Here is a 15,063-nt window from a genome sequence, read left to right as displayed (position 1 = left end):
TTGTGATTAAAAAAAAAATGAAATCTTGATGTTTTGGGGTTACTTGAAGCAAAAGACCTGGGGAGATCTATCCAGCTTTGTTTAACTTGAGGTCTTGCTAAAACACAGAATCATAGAATGAATTGGGTTGGAAGGGATCTTAAAGACCATCTGGTTCCAACCCCGCTGCCGTGGGCAGGGTTGCCACCCACTAGATCAACATGTATGTTACAAGTCAAATAATTCTGGGTTGCATTTATTGAATGTACTTACCACATTTCTACCAGGATATTCAGATATACTGTTGCCTCTTACTCATCCCAATAACTTTGGCTGAGAGTCCAGCATGAAAATTTTCCAACCACAGACTTGTTCTGCTGATAGTTGCCTCAAAACAGCAGCTATTGGTACACAGAAGGGGGAATGGAGAGGTTTCAAGCTCTCGTCATTCAGCAAGCTCAGCTACTTGTACAATTGGGAATTACTGTTGTAATTCTGTTGAACTCTCTTCCTTTGTCTTATCCTGTTTCTACGGTGTCAGTAGTGTTACTGACACTGTGGAATATAATGTTATCTTGTGCATTACTGCTGCTTCAGAAGTAAGGCTGGTTGTGTGCTAGTCGGCAGCTGTAAATGTAGGTATGATAAGCATGAAATATGGCAGAGTGTCATGATTTCATAACGATCAGTGCTTACAGGAACACAGAAGCATTTTAAGCCCTAGGAAATGTCTGCAATGCTGCAAGCTTATTATCACATACTGTGCTGTTTCTTGGGACTCATTGTTTGAAGTACTTCCAGTGTATAGGGTGAATTCATTTCTGTTCGTGCTCTCAGCTTTTATACAGGCAATTGCACAAGATTACTTTTCAGTTTGCTCCTATAAAGTCCTGTATTGTGTTGTTTCATTTTTGTGTTACTAAGATGACCGTGATTCGGTATTCATGCATATAATACTAAATTTTATTTTCAAATTTTTCGAATTCAGTCAGGCTAGAAAAAATGTTCTCCTGGAGTAAGCAAGCCCTGATGGTTTTTCAGTGTTTATGTTTCTAGGGAGTACCAGTTCTTCTCCAGAGGACCATTTAGCTTGCTTGATATTCAGAGTTGCTACAGCACTTACTTTGAGGCATACTTTGGGATTTGTGGTTTGTAGTTCACGCCTTCTTAACACCTGATAGAATTGCTGGACAGTGTAGCCAAGAGTGAAATACATATAAATGCAGTCAACTGAGAAATTTATTTGGATGAAATGGGTATTCTACAGTAATATTTAACATGAAAATTAATAGTCTGCTGCATAACATTTGTAAGTCGATATAAGAAGATAGCTGTTCATTGACAGAAGTGTAAATACAACTGCATTGAAACAACTAGTCCTGCTGTTGCAAAAAGTAAGTAATCCTTAGGCTTCATGCATGAAGACATGACAGGTTTTGCCATCTTTTCATCTTTTCACGTTAGGTGTGACTGACAGTTGGGGTCACTGTCTGCCATGAACCCCATATCGTGTCATGATTGATTATTTTCAGACATTGTTGAATGAAATGAAATATTTTTATTAATCCTGTTTGAACTAACACTATGCAGTAGACAGCTTCCTATATTTCTCATCCAGATGTGATTTATCCTTGAAGTTTTTTTGTCGCTGTTCAGTATTGTGATCAAACAGTTTTGATGGGACACAGTTAACATTGCCACCAACTCTTGAAGTTTGTATCAATATGTTAGTGCAAGACATTTTGGGTGTATTGAATTTTCCTAGAAAAATGTTTTTACTGTAGAAGTTGACTGTGCTAAATTCTAGTTTAGGAATGTTTCTATCTGCTGGTTAACATATGGTCAGAATCCAATTTCCTTAATTAATATGCCTTTTAAAAAAGCAAGGATATTAGGCATTTGTGGTTTTGTAAGTATAAACAAATTTGGTCCTTTGAGCAAACATGATGATACAGTGTAAAAATGCTTTTTTGTCATTTTTCATAAAATATTCTCCTTTTTTAGACTCTTACAGAGAAATGAGGGAAGCATCATATTGTAATCACAATTGTAATCATAAGGACAAAAACTACTAAAGCTAAAATGTACTTAATATTTAATGCCAACCATCCTGCCAGAGCAAAGAAATTGTTTTCTTAAGTGTGGTATTTTGGAAGCATTACAGTTGAAGGATTTGCTTCAACATCAACTATTTTGGAATTGCTACACAGTGGAGAAATCAAATTCCAATCCCTTTAAGGCCAGCTTGTTTCATATAGTAACTCCGAGCTCTTCTGCTTCCTTGCTTTTTAAAGCATTCTCTCCTGCTGAATGACGAGAAAAAAGCATTTTGAGTTAACATTTAAAATCTTGGAATTCATCTTGGCCAGGAGGAAATATAATTGCTAAAAATTTAATGCTCAGATTTTCCAACTGAAAAAACAGCTTTTTAGTAATGAGAGATCTTGAAAATAGCACAATAGGCACTAAACAATAACTTCACTATGGAGTTTTTCAAAGCACTCCTCAATATATATGCATTATCTGTATCTAGACTATGTATTAACTTCATCCTTGAGTTGCTGAACATAATCCAATTAGCAAAGCCAGCCATGTGATGGATTTTGTACAATATGGCTAGCCAGTGAATAGTTCAACAGAGATAATTGACCAGCTAGCCATGGGCTATGACAGTGTCATCTGAGAAGAAAAGCTAATATAGCTTTTTTAGGCCTAGAGAGCAAGAATCATTGAGAAGAGGAATATGTTTTTCGTAAAAGTTGGGCAGGCGTCTGTCACTGCATTCTGTGAAGTACAGCAAAGTACATGAATATATCATGGCAGAGCAATGGATTTGGAATGAAGTTACAGGAAAGGAGAGAGTCGTTAGGCCTTCTTCCATTCTGTCCCTTTTTCAGTGTGCACTTATACTTCCTATTGCATCGCTTCCAGCAGATCCTGAGATCCTGTGATAATGTTTATCTCACATTAGTTGAGGTTGCACATTATGTCTTGAATGCCTGATTTCTCAGTGGATTTAATGAAGACAAGAATTTTCAGGTCTGCTATCCTGGGAGAGAAACTTGGAAAAGAAAAAGATGCTACTCGTCCTTATGTTTGTAAAACCCATTGGACGTGAACATACAAAAGGCCTTGCACACACTGTACAAATACTGGCTTGCAGACAGCCAGAAGCATCATCCTGCTAAAGCTCACCGAAATGCTTTGGAAGCTACAGCTGTATCTCATAGCAAAAGCTGTCACAGCAGAACCGCAGTGCATGAATTGACAGCTGATACAGCTTCAGGTGATGATGGGTAGCAAAACTGAAGTGATGTGCGCTCGATCCTCTGCCCAAATCCAGCTCCTTACAAACAGCAGCTGTTCCTAGCTGAGTATGTTCTCCCAGGAACCACTCCTGGAGCAGCGGTGCCTGCCAGCAGGGTGCTCACAGGGACACAACAGCCATGCAGAGGGCCTGTAGAGGGGATTGCAGAAGAAGGAAAATGCTGTGGCATCTCATCAAGTCACTGGACTCAGACAAATAGCTAAAAGCAAGAGGGGAAAAAACAATCTTGGTTATTATGTGTGGTATAGTTTTTATTGGAGAGATTGGCTTATAAGGCATAGCAGAGTAGTGTTGTAAAGTAAAAAAAAAAAAAAAAAAAACCTAACAAAAAAAGACAAAAACGAGTTTCTGTGGTTTATGTACATTTTTACCACATTAGTTTTCACTCATTCCCACTCTTTGTGAGTCAGTTTGAGATGGTATGGTGTGCTGCAAAGCTTAAAAACAGTTTTTTTTTCCTTTGGCAACTAGTGCTTCACGAAACAACCATCTGCTGCCATTAAATTTATCTAGCTCTATCAATTCTAATAATTTCCTACCATGAATAAAGGTTGAAGATGAATTAACAGAATTTTCCAAAGAAAATCTTATTCTTCAGCATTTAAGACTAAAAGTGCTGATTTATGGAAGCTGCTAATTATGTTCAAGAGAAATCATTTAAATTTGTCTTAATAAGGAGTTGGTTAAGCTGTAGAAAGTTTCACTTATGTCTCATTACATCATTTTATGTTTCAGGAGAGAAACAACCATTTAAAACTTACCAGGCAGAATTATATTTTGCTCTGCAGGGATCTTCCTCCTCATGGGTACAGTTTAATCCATGCATTCTGTCTCCACAAGTCAGAATGGCTTTTTGTTGCCTATTCTCAAATTCTCCAGAGCACCTAAAAGAATGATTTTTCTCCCTAGTTCTTCCCAGCTATGAGCCCATGGCTCCCACCAGCTCAGGGACACCAGCTCCTACAGGATGTCAATGCTGTTGCCTGAAAAGAAACTGAAGAAATCAGAGCTCCCATTTGTTTTCCAGGGTATGCTGGGATCTCGTATCATTATGCAGCAAATCCTACTTAATAAGCTCTTCTACTGGGCTGCTTGCTCCTTATCCCGTGCAACAGAATTGAAGCTTCTTGGCTCCCATACATGCACAGAAGTGTGGAAGCAACCAGCTGACCTTGTGTTAATCTTCATCACCATATAGAGTTTGTGCTCCTCCCTGCAGAAATCCCAAGGGAGAACCTGCATGCGCTCAGCATTGCTCACTTGTGCCAGCAAATTCAGAACAAGGCACTGCAGCTGAGAATTCCTCCTGAGCAAGGTGATATTGGCATCTCATGGCATGCTGAACGTGAGGCATGTACTACAAAGCCTCTGGGCCCGGGGAGCAGCTTTGTGCTGCGAGAGCTTTACCCATCACCTTTCTGAGGTTTCTCCCTCTCCATATGTGTAGAGGAAGTGTAGATGGCAAACTGGGGTGCTCTGAATCTCCCAGATTTGTCTGATGGAGTGTCACACATGACCTAATTTAGATATCTCCCTCAGGGTTTCCCACAACAGAAGTGGTTGTTTCTCTCCACTGACCCTGAACATAATTTACAGATGTTGAGAACCAGTTGAGGGGACTCCCATTATGCACACAGAATCTCAGAGTGGCTGAGGCTAGCAGTGCCCTCTGTGTCCCTCTGCCCAACCCCTGCCCCAGCAGGGACACCCAGAACAGAGTGCCCAGGGACACAGCCAGGCAGTTTCTGGAAATCTCCAAGGAGGAGATCCACAGCCTCCAGACAGCTGTGCCAGTGCTCAGCCACTCACACAGCACAGTAGTTTTTCCTCAGATTCTGATGGCACCTCCTGTGTTCCAGCTTTCTATCTTGTTCCTGGGCATCAATGGAAAGTGTGCCATGTATTTTTTAAATGATGTGCTGCTGCTGAAGATGGGTGTTTGCAGGATGTGGCCTTGACTGGCATTAACTGCTAATAAAATTTCTTCTAGTTTTATAAGAACTGAGGCAACAGAGTTTACCATATTGTCTTTGTTTACCATCGTGATTATGCATTACTTGGAAATCAATTTGAATAATTTTCTAAATTGGGGATTTTAACAGATCTACACAAAGAATAAAATTTGCATCCGTCTGTTGACTGACACTTCAGGTATGCAAAAAAAAGTCTTAACCCACATCTGGATAAGGTGATTTTCCCAATGTTTTATTTTTTTAGTGGTGGTGGTTGTATTATTATACACATTAACCAAAATTTTGCCATGTAATGGCACTGAAGAGTTCAGTCTGGGATCTGGAGGTGAAATTGTTTTCTCACTTCTGTGTCTTCAGTGGTAATGATGGTTTTGTGATGGGAATTTAGTTTCATGTGAATGATATAAGAACCTAAGCAGAATCTGGCTCTTGTTTGTAAAGACAAGTGAACTGCATATTGCTTAAAAACTAGAGTTAAAAAGTTGCTTGTTTTTAAAGATGGATTCTCAGATCAGAGAGTGGGCAGTTGAGTAAGAAATAATGCTGTTATGGGTGCACTTTTGTCTGTGAGTCCATGGTAGTAGGTCCCTGCTGCCTTCAAGTTCATATAGGTTTTGTGCCCTTGCATTTAGGGCTGAGTATTCACGAATGAACCTCTCCTTCACCTAAGGAGAGGGTGTCCAGCTGAAATATGTAGGTTGCTCTGAAAGTAATGCCTCTTATTTATTTCCATGCAAACTTCTGCAGATACCAAGAGCACAATAACACTATTTGATAGAGCAAATTCTCAAATACCAAACACTGTTTTCCATCATAGTCACCACCGTTAGCTGTATATTTTTGCCAGCAATAAACAGGAGCCTATGCCATGCTCAGAAAAATTTGCACGGCTGTTCAGAAAGTGGTTTGTCTTTCACATTGCTGTCACCAGTGCTGAGATGCACCACCCACCACCTCACTGTGCTCACATTCACTGGTTGGTCTCCATGAACATTCAGCAAGTGTCAGTGAATGTCAGTGGGTGCTGTTTCTTCTATGCGGAGGAATTCAGTTCCACACCTTTGCTTCATCCACACTTCCGTGTCAGACCCCATTCTGTCAGACTGCCCCTCTGCTGCCATCTGTCACACAGCAACAAAATGTAATGGGATATTGGTAGGAAGGTTCAGCCCCTACTGCTGTACCACCAACATCCACCTGTGCTGTTATGGGCCAATAAAATAAAATGGCAGGCATTACTTTTGGAGCAGCCTTTATATGTGTGCATTTCTACTGCATTTGTAGTGGTTTGCAGAAACCTACCCAGATTTCCTTTCTTCCCACTCTGACATCAGAATTTTGGGGCTCTTAATGGAAGTGGTTCATCAGGAAACTCATCACTGTCCAAATGAGCTCCGACAAACAAAGCTTCAGCTGCAGGAAGCTCACAAGAGCATGTCCTGTTCTTAGCTATTGTTTTGTGTGCTGCTTGCTGTGTTGCCAAGAATGAGCAGAAGATTTGGCTTGGGCAGTGCGATATGAAAGAACAGCTTCTTGTCCCAAAGGCAGCCACCGGTGAGAAACTGATGAGTTGGCCTGCAAGTCTGGGTTATTATTTAGAGGCAGATTACTGAAATACTGAGTTTGATACTTTGGGATAGTCTAATTCAAATTCAAATGTTTGTGCTTACAGATGGAGTTAGCAGTAGCACCGCTCTGCCGCCGAGTCTCTGACCTGGGCAAATCTTACAGGCAGCTGAGGTCATTCAGGTGAGTTGTGGGCACAGCAGCCTGCAGTTGGTTCTGTGATCAAACTGTATTTCAAAACTAATTTATTACCTTTTGTTAGTTCTGATTGAACTGAAGGCTTTTTTGGCAACACCCACAAGCAAATTAGAAATAGATAAAGGTTCTTGTAAATTTTATGCAGAGTATGACTATGATTTAAAAGTCATTGTCATGTAAATCATGGCCAAATGGTGCTGTTTTGTGTTGCTTTCAGTGCTGCTTCTTTATGATAGTGAGTTCTGCAGTTGCCTTACGTCTTTCCACTGAAATATAAGATTTGCAGTTCTGTTCTGTTTAATTAAAATAGGCAACTTCTGTACATTTTTTACAATCTGAACCTTTGTTGAAAACCTGAGATACAGACCATTGGAAAAAAATAAGGCGATTTTATCCTGTGACAGTATTGCCACTATAAAGGTATTATTCTAATACATAAGACAAGACTTTCCTTCCTTTCACAAGTATATTGTTGCATTTTTCCAGACCACTGCTGTTCCAGACCAGTGAGCATATTGCCAGCAGCCCAGCCCTGGGAGAGGTTATTCCATTCAGCATTATTCTTCAGTTCTTATTTACAAGAGCACCGCCAGAGTTAAAATCACCCTTCCAGGTAATGAGATTATCCCGTCTTTGTTTTCTAGATGTCCTGAGGAGGAACAAACAATTCTGTTTGCCTTGGTTATTTTAGTTAAAAATATTCAAGCTTGTATTTTATGAGACTTATTGACTTTGTTTTCATTGTGACAAAGCTGTTATGGTCATTGATTTCATATTTTCATTAACAGTAGGAAGATGATAATCTGATTTTGAATAGTCTCTCAATTCTTTAGTATTCTGTCAGCTCATAGAAGAAAAGGAAGGTCCTATTGTAGGCTGCAAGTTGCAGTAAGAAATCTAGATTTGGTTCACTGCCAGAACTGAGTGCGCAGCTGATGTAGCAGATATCTCTATGCTTTCAAAATAATGCATTGAGCTATTTCTGTTAAATAGTCTCCAATTTCTTAACTAATTCTGCATCACTGCAGTGTTAACAGTGCCTTTTATTGACTTCACTTATTTTATCTTTGTTTCTGAAATTAGCGTGAATGTCCTTTTCCACGCTGATGTGTAATTGGTGTGTCTTTATGTTTCCCTATATCAGAGGGCTGAGTGGTCCATTGCCCGCTACTCTCAATGGCTCGATGATCATCCTTCTGAGAAAGACAGGCTTGCACTCATACGGTAAAAATCATATTTATTTCTTCTGAAAATGTAAGACAATTAGTTATCGGGACACCAGGTCTAGTCACAAAAAGTAGAGAAGTGTGCTGTAGGAGACATACATATAATAATTACTGTTATCCTCTCCCCACTCACAGAGTGAGTCGCAAAATGGGAGAATGTGTAAACTAAACACCTTCCTCTGCCATATCCAAATCCTCCAGTGCCTTTGGAATGAGCACATTATCTTCTTGCAAAAGAAGGAAACCACACACAATGATGGTTCAGATTAACACTGTATTTTAGCAAAACTCTCAACCATTAACAAGTCAAGGCTGCAGCCGTCCTGCCATAGAGGATGTGTTTAATGCTTGGACAATGAAAATGGAGATAGGAATATTAAAATGAAAGACTCTTGTTTGTAACCCTCGTAGTATTATTCTTCAGCAAATCAACTGAGGATCTTTAGGAAGTGATAAATTACATCAGATTTTATGAAATCTTCCTATGGGCGATATCTTTATAGATTAATATTGTTTGTGTTTTGAAATGTTAGGAAAAATTATGGAGAGTTTTGTTTTTCAAAACAAATTTTTTTTTAAAATACATCAGTAGAATGGTAGTGCTGTATGAACATTACAGAACTAGTGCATAGATCCACTGGATTCAAGCTTGGATGACCATTTGTCTTCTAATGGCCCAGCTTATCCAGCCATCGACCCAATCTCATTGTTACTCACCTGAGTGGCTTAGGAGAGGCTGTCACATAGAGCTGTGCCAGACTCGAACTGGAAGCCAACTCTGTCCTGGCATTTCTGTGCATGGAGGTGGCCAGCTTTTGCTGAAACTGTGTAAGCTGACTCTTCAGCTCCAGCCAATGGTGGTTGTACTTGAGAAAATCTGCTGTTATCTGTCTTCACTGTTAAACCAGGATTTAGAATACACAACCAAGAGGAGTCTGCTATAAATATTTATTGTTCTTAAAGCTGATAGCACAGTGTAGTCCAGTGTAGTGCTTGGACCAACTGAGGAAATACTGATCACCAGGAGATGGTAATAGGATTTATTTCCAAAATATTAAAATGCAGATATGCTTCTTCGTATATGTATTAAAACAGTATATGTTGAAAATCATACATGTCATTAGTCTAGTTTAGCTACAAAACTAGTTTTCTTGAATCTCGAGCCATGACATCTTGAATTATAGGAACTTGAATAAGAGATATAGCACCGATAGTAGGTACGCAGCTATACGTGTAACTTAGCAGTGATTGGTTTTACTGTAATCTTTGTCTTGATAGTACTGGCTAAACTGTTCATTTCTGTGCACAAATTTGAGAAGGCCAACCTTAAACTACAACACATTATTGTCTTTGCTTATGATTAAACTTTGTTCAGACTGATTCGGTTAACAGGCTTCTAGTGGTCACATCCAGATACTGGTAAGTTGCTCTGACCACGAAGGTGTTAATACAGTTGGGAGAAGTGTATTTTAGGTGGAGAGTGTATCTTCCCTTGGACCAACTCATATTGCTGGGAAACAGCCTTTTCAGCTCAGAACTCATATTCATTTTGCATGAGTACAACTATAAAAGTGCTTAAATTTCACAACCCTAAGAACATGCTGCTGTGAGTTTATCACCTGAACATTTTACAGTCAGACTGGTTCCTGTGCTTTGTACTTTGCAGCACTTGGGCTTTGCCTGAATGTCCTCTCTCACAGCGCATGGAGGAGCAGCAGTGGGGACCTGCCATTCCTAACACCGCTGGTGGCAATCCAGGGGTTCTTCCCTATGGACGGCTGTTTGTCCCTGTCCCTGCTGGTTGCTTTTCTATCCGTCCCCAGTGCCACCTCCAGCAGATAGCCTTTTGCTGAGCTGCGATTTGCTGAGCACATCCCTTCTCTGCGGGAAGAGCTGCCCATGTAGCCCCATGCGTCAGGGTTGCGCAGAGCGCAGCGAGGCCAGGGAGTGAAGGACATGATTCTCCCAGGCACACTCTGCTGTCTTGTTTGTGCAATTGCCATGTGCGTCACCCTTTGACCATCTCTTGTCATGATAGTCACTTCTAGTAGGCTGCTGATCCCTACAGAAGGCAGGCAAGCAAACCAGCTGCTTGTGCGGCCATCTGTTCTACTCATACTGTATTTTCCTTAATACAGTATTTGAAGCTTTCTGAGCCCGCTGTTCTGTCCTTTGTCCTCTGTGCCTCCTTTGTGTGTATGAGCCTGAGCTGAACTGCAGGCGGCTTGCTCATTTGTCAGGTCTTGTATCTCGTCCTCTCCAAGCCTTTGTCTGCAGTTGGGCTGCACTAATTGGACCTTGTGCGTCTTGGGCCTTCGGATCTCTGGCCTACTTCGAGAAATTATCTTTGCATTTGGTGCAGCCTTGCAAATGGTAATTTTCTGCAACTTCAATTTATAACAACCGTGCAATTACTCTGGAGACTTGCTTCTTAGATATTAATTCACACGTGTGATCAGAATCTTTACAGCTTTATATTAAAGCTAATTGCAGTTTTTCTTCAGCACTGGATCTTAATGCTTCCTATGCAGCACAATGTTCACAATGTTAGTACTGTGAATTCTGAGCATTCGTAGTGTTTTCATGCATTTCTTTCTGTTTGTATTCAGCATAAAGGGTGGGATTTACCTGGCCAGTGGTGCGTTAGCTGTACTCCCTTTACTGAGAGGAGCAGGCACTGCTGGGGCTGATTCATCCTGAAGCAGGCACCTAAAATAGGTCAGCTGCATCATGTCCTGAAAGCTGCGTTTTCTCTGTTCCACAAAGGGTGCGTGGGCATGTACCAGGGGGCTGTCAGGTCGACAGCTGCCCCAGGACATGTAAGGTTGGCTGAGATGGCCCTGCTGTGGGGCTGGAGCTGTGTGGGAAGAGCCCTTTTGTAAACAGCCAAGGCACTTTTTCTTTGTTTTTGTTTTTAATTTTATTAAGGTTGAAAATCCAGCCTATCTCCCATAAAGGAAACCTTGCTGTTCCACTTGGCAGGGTTTGAGCCAGCCTGAAGGACAGGATCCCCCTAGGGTGAACACTTCTTTCTCAGACTTGCCTCCTCCTCCCATTACTGAACACAGCAAAGAGCTTATCTCCTTAAGGGCTGATGCCTTTGCATGTCCCCGCCAGCACCTCTCGTCCATAAACATGTTTGGTGCCAGCTGTTCTGGTTTGTCCAAGCCCAGATGCACCAAGCACTTCATTAGGTAATTTTAAATAAAAAGGAGATGTCACTTGTTGTGCTACAAGTGATGCTGTTGGAGATTTTACTGTTAGGGTTTACAGTACCTCTCCTAGTATGGATTAAATAGCTCTGCCGTTGGACAGGCACACTCTTGCACATTTTTTGCTTTCCCCAATGTCTTGAGGCTATGCCAGCAGCTCCTAACAAAGCACCATGCCACGTCTGACCCTGCTGCCCTCCAGCTGCCCCACCAGCTGCCTGAGGCCAGGCATGGAGCTGGGCACAGCCCCCTGAGCTTCCCATCGCCATCGGCCCATTTGCTTGAGTCAGAGCCCAGGGGCACTGCTGGTGTTCTCAGTACCATACAAAATTAATTAATTAATACGTATCATTTAGAATTACTCTAAGTTCGCCTTAACAACCATAGCCCAAATCATACACTTCTTTTTTTCTTTTTGCAGTAGATATAGATTTTCTTGGGTTGAAATACCGTTTTAAAAAAAGAACTATCTGGGTCTTATATAATCAGCTTGTCCTGATTTCCAAGAAAGCTCATGTTTTTGCTCAAGCAAGTGAAGTAATTTAATAAGTGCTTTAAAATCCTTTTCCGTATGTGGGAGGGTATCTTAGCTTTTTTTTTTCTTACTTCTTATGGCATTTTTAATGAAGCATTAATGTATGCAGAACATCCCACCAACTCTCTTTCCATAGCTCTCTTTTACAAACAGTATTTGTAATGTGTACCATAGCTTGTCTTTGAAAATAGAAACAGATTGCTGAACAGGTTTTATGTCCTTTATTAGACTGGAAGATGCTGAATATAGGGCATTATTTAGTCTAATCCCTTCGAGAGTATGTTTTGTATATTACATAAACAGGGTTTCTTCCATCTTCTTAAACATCAGTAATATAGCTATAAATTACATCTTCTATATGACAACAGCTGTGATCTCTGTGCTGCAGACTGGGTGGTACTGTTTTCACCTCTGGTGCTTTTGATTTTTCCATTATTACTTATGCATTGGTGTTTTTACAGTGTCCTCTACAGGAGCAAGTGTACCTTTTCTAATAGAGGACTTTAATAGTACAGTGATGGCATCTGAATTGCATTCTTTGCTGCCAGAATTATTTACAAAAGCTTCTTTGAGCTAGGACCAGTCAAGCTTACAAAAATAGTATCATAAAATACATATTTCAGATGGTAGCATTGCTATTAAATGTGTCGCCAGAATGAGATGCAGTGATGTGGGCATTTCAGCAGCTCCAGTGAGACACGTTGTGAGAGGTTTTCTGTTTCAGCCAGCCTAAGCTCTGACTGTGAGCTCCAACAAAGCCTTGCTTTGCCCTGAGCAGTTGCTGCACTGTCTGTGTTGCTGCATGTCGTAGTCCCAGTGTCCCACTCTTAAGTCAGATAACTGTCTTCAGAGAAACAAAACTTCCATCCAGAACATACGTCTGAAATAACATCTGCTTTACGACCATTTGTGCTTTCTGACCTCTCCCAGCCCTTTCCTCCCTCACACTTCCAAAGCTGCCTCCCTGCTACTCGTTGGGCTCCAAATGGCCTTGCTGAGGACAGGCAAGGAAGCTTGATGTAAATATTGAATTTGGTGTGAAGTCAGAGTTCGACACAGCACACCTTTGGCTTGAGTTGGGCCAGTAAGAAAGGTTCTGCTGTCTGGGGAGAACTTGGTTTCTGTTTTAGTTCCATATAAAGCTACTGATTCTGAATTGCACCTTAACTGTTGACTTCAGGGCATTTAAATGGGAATGTGGGACATGGGAAGCAGTGAATGTGTTCAATGTTATGGTATTGAGAAGGCTTTGTTTTCATTATTTAATGGAAAGCTGTGCAAAGTGTGTTTTAGAAAAATGCCTGAGAGTTCACCCTGTGGTGTTGATGGAGCGGTAATTACTGTTTGTCTCTTGAGCGGAAAACAGTTACCATGTTCCTGGGCTGGTGAAACTGACGAAGTCTGACTTTGTTGCTTTGAAATGAAACAAGCAAAGCTGTGAAAGAGAAAGCACAAAGAGGGATCTGACACAGAGCTCCTTCTGTTGGCTGTTTGTCTGCTGAGGAAGGAGGAGGCTCTGGGCAGGCCCGAGGCCTGACTGCCCACAGGAAAGCTCGCAGAGCGCCTTTTAGCTGCTCTCTGAGGTACAAGGGAACAGCACCTGCCAGTGTTGGAGTTTGTTTGCCTGTTAAATCTGATTGTCTTGAGACACGAGAGAGAAGAAAGATAAAAGCAGCCGGAAGGTGCACCAGCAGGACTTTGGTGCTGCCATTGGGCACATAGGGTAGCCTAAATCTCATTCGCTCTTGTTTGATCTGGTGGCAATAACGCTCTGGTAAGGATTATCAAGGGCTGACATGGAACATCTTTGGGTGCTGCTTTTAGAATAGAGCTGCCTCTCCCTTTCATATGAAGTATCTGCTTATCTTCGTTGTCTTTTGCAAGGTTTTTTTCAAGCAAGGAGATAATGTTGGGAAGGGATAGCAGTGTTACCATCTGGATAATGAGCCAACACACGACTTCACCAGGAGGTGTTGGTGTTGGAGCGTTCTAAGTTAAGCAGGTCAATATGTTTTTTTCTATTTGTGGCTTTTGATGACTTAAAAACTATTTGAAACCAACAAACTTTGAGGACTGCATAGAGGAAAAGACAGAGGGACACTTGTGAGTGGGAGGGGAGAAGGATTCTGCAGACAAATGATTGACAACTACAGTAAGAAAACTGTTACAGGAGTTTCTCAACTGTCCTTTTAATATAGAGGACTGTTCTTTGTAGAAGGTGACTAAAATCCAACGTGTTTTAACGATTACTGCTGCTCTGACACTGCAGTGCTGACCTGAGCGGAAATGTGATACACATCGGAGTGTGAAGCATCTCTCTTCATCTTGACAGCATCCGTGAGCCATCCCTGCCCGCACCTCCCACCTCCGTTCAGTTCTCACCACGTGCTCTGCATGTGTCCCCATTGCCACCATGGACCTGCAGGACTGAGAAACACATTGACCCGCTCTCTTTTCCCCTGTCTCGTCTTCTCATGGGATTTAAAGCTTACCTGGGGACGTGGCCTGTCTCTGCAGTCAGTGTTGGTGATGGGAGCAAGGTGAGCTGCCCCTGGAGATGTGAGGGCAGCAAGCAGTTTTGTATCAGCTGCTTCCATTCCTGTAGGCTCCATGATACTCTCAGAGGGAAAAGCAGGATGAAAGCTTTCAGGGAGCTGACCAAGTACAGAAAGGCAGCTCTGTTACAGCTAGATCAAATATTCAGTCCCTGCCATTCTGCTTGTGAAGAGGCATAATTTTTCTCTTACTGCTTCTTGATATGTCAAAAAAAAAAAAAAAAAAAAAAAAGGGACTCTTTAGGATATGTTGGTACCAGATGTGGAGCACACAGCACTGTCTCACTGGTGAAGAACTGTTACTGAAATTGAAGAGCTCTCAATTGCATGCAGGTCTGGAGTCCAGCTGCTGCACCTGGGGCTGCATTGGGCACTGCCCAGTGCCTGCTTCGTTCCCACCCTGTGCTCAGCAGGAGAGCTGCCTGCAGCTCCTTCCTGCCACATCTGCCTTGAGCTCTGCAGTTTGATGTGCCTGGAAAGTTTGACTGCAG

The 15,063-nt window shown here is 41.6% G+C and overlaps 1 protein-coding gene and 1 long non-coding RNA gene across 2 annotated transcripts in view; one reads left to right on the top strand and one right to left on the bottom strand.

The window, feature by feature from the left end:
* COG5 (component of oligomeric golgi complex 5) overlaps positions 1-15,063 on the top strand; it is a 185,589-nt gene that overhangs the window by 167,709 nt on the left and 2,817 nt on the right. Inside the window, exons 19-21 of the mRNA XM_085217248.1 lie at positions 6,953-7,029; positions 7,531-7,657; positions 8,189-8,268. Coding sequence (XP_085073374.1) covers positions 6,953-7,029; positions 7,531-7,657; positions 8,189-8,268 — 284 coding nt within the window. The remainder of the gene's footprint in view (positions 1-6,952; positions 7,030-7,530; positions 7,658-8,188; positions 8,269-15,063) is intronic.
* On the bottom strand, positions 1,201-4,447 carry LOC146545207 (uncharacterized). Its single transcript, XR_014881404.1, has 2 exons — positions 4,069-4,447; positions 1,201-3,506 (listed from the first exon to the last, which is right to left on the bottom strand). It is a non-coding gene; the product is annotated as an uncharacterized LOC146545207 (long non-coding RNA).

This window comes from Meleagris gallopavo, chromosome 1, assembly GCF_905368555.1.
Source record: "Meleagris gallopavo chromosome 1, MGAL_WU_HG_1.1, whole genome shotgun sequence".
NCBI classification, from domain to species: domain Eukaryota; kingdom Metazoa; phylum Chordata; class Aves; order Galliformes; family Phasianidae; genus Meleagris; species Meleagris gallopavo.
Note: the sequence above shows the minus strand (reverse complement) of the source record. Positions and strands in the feature narration are given on the sequence as shown.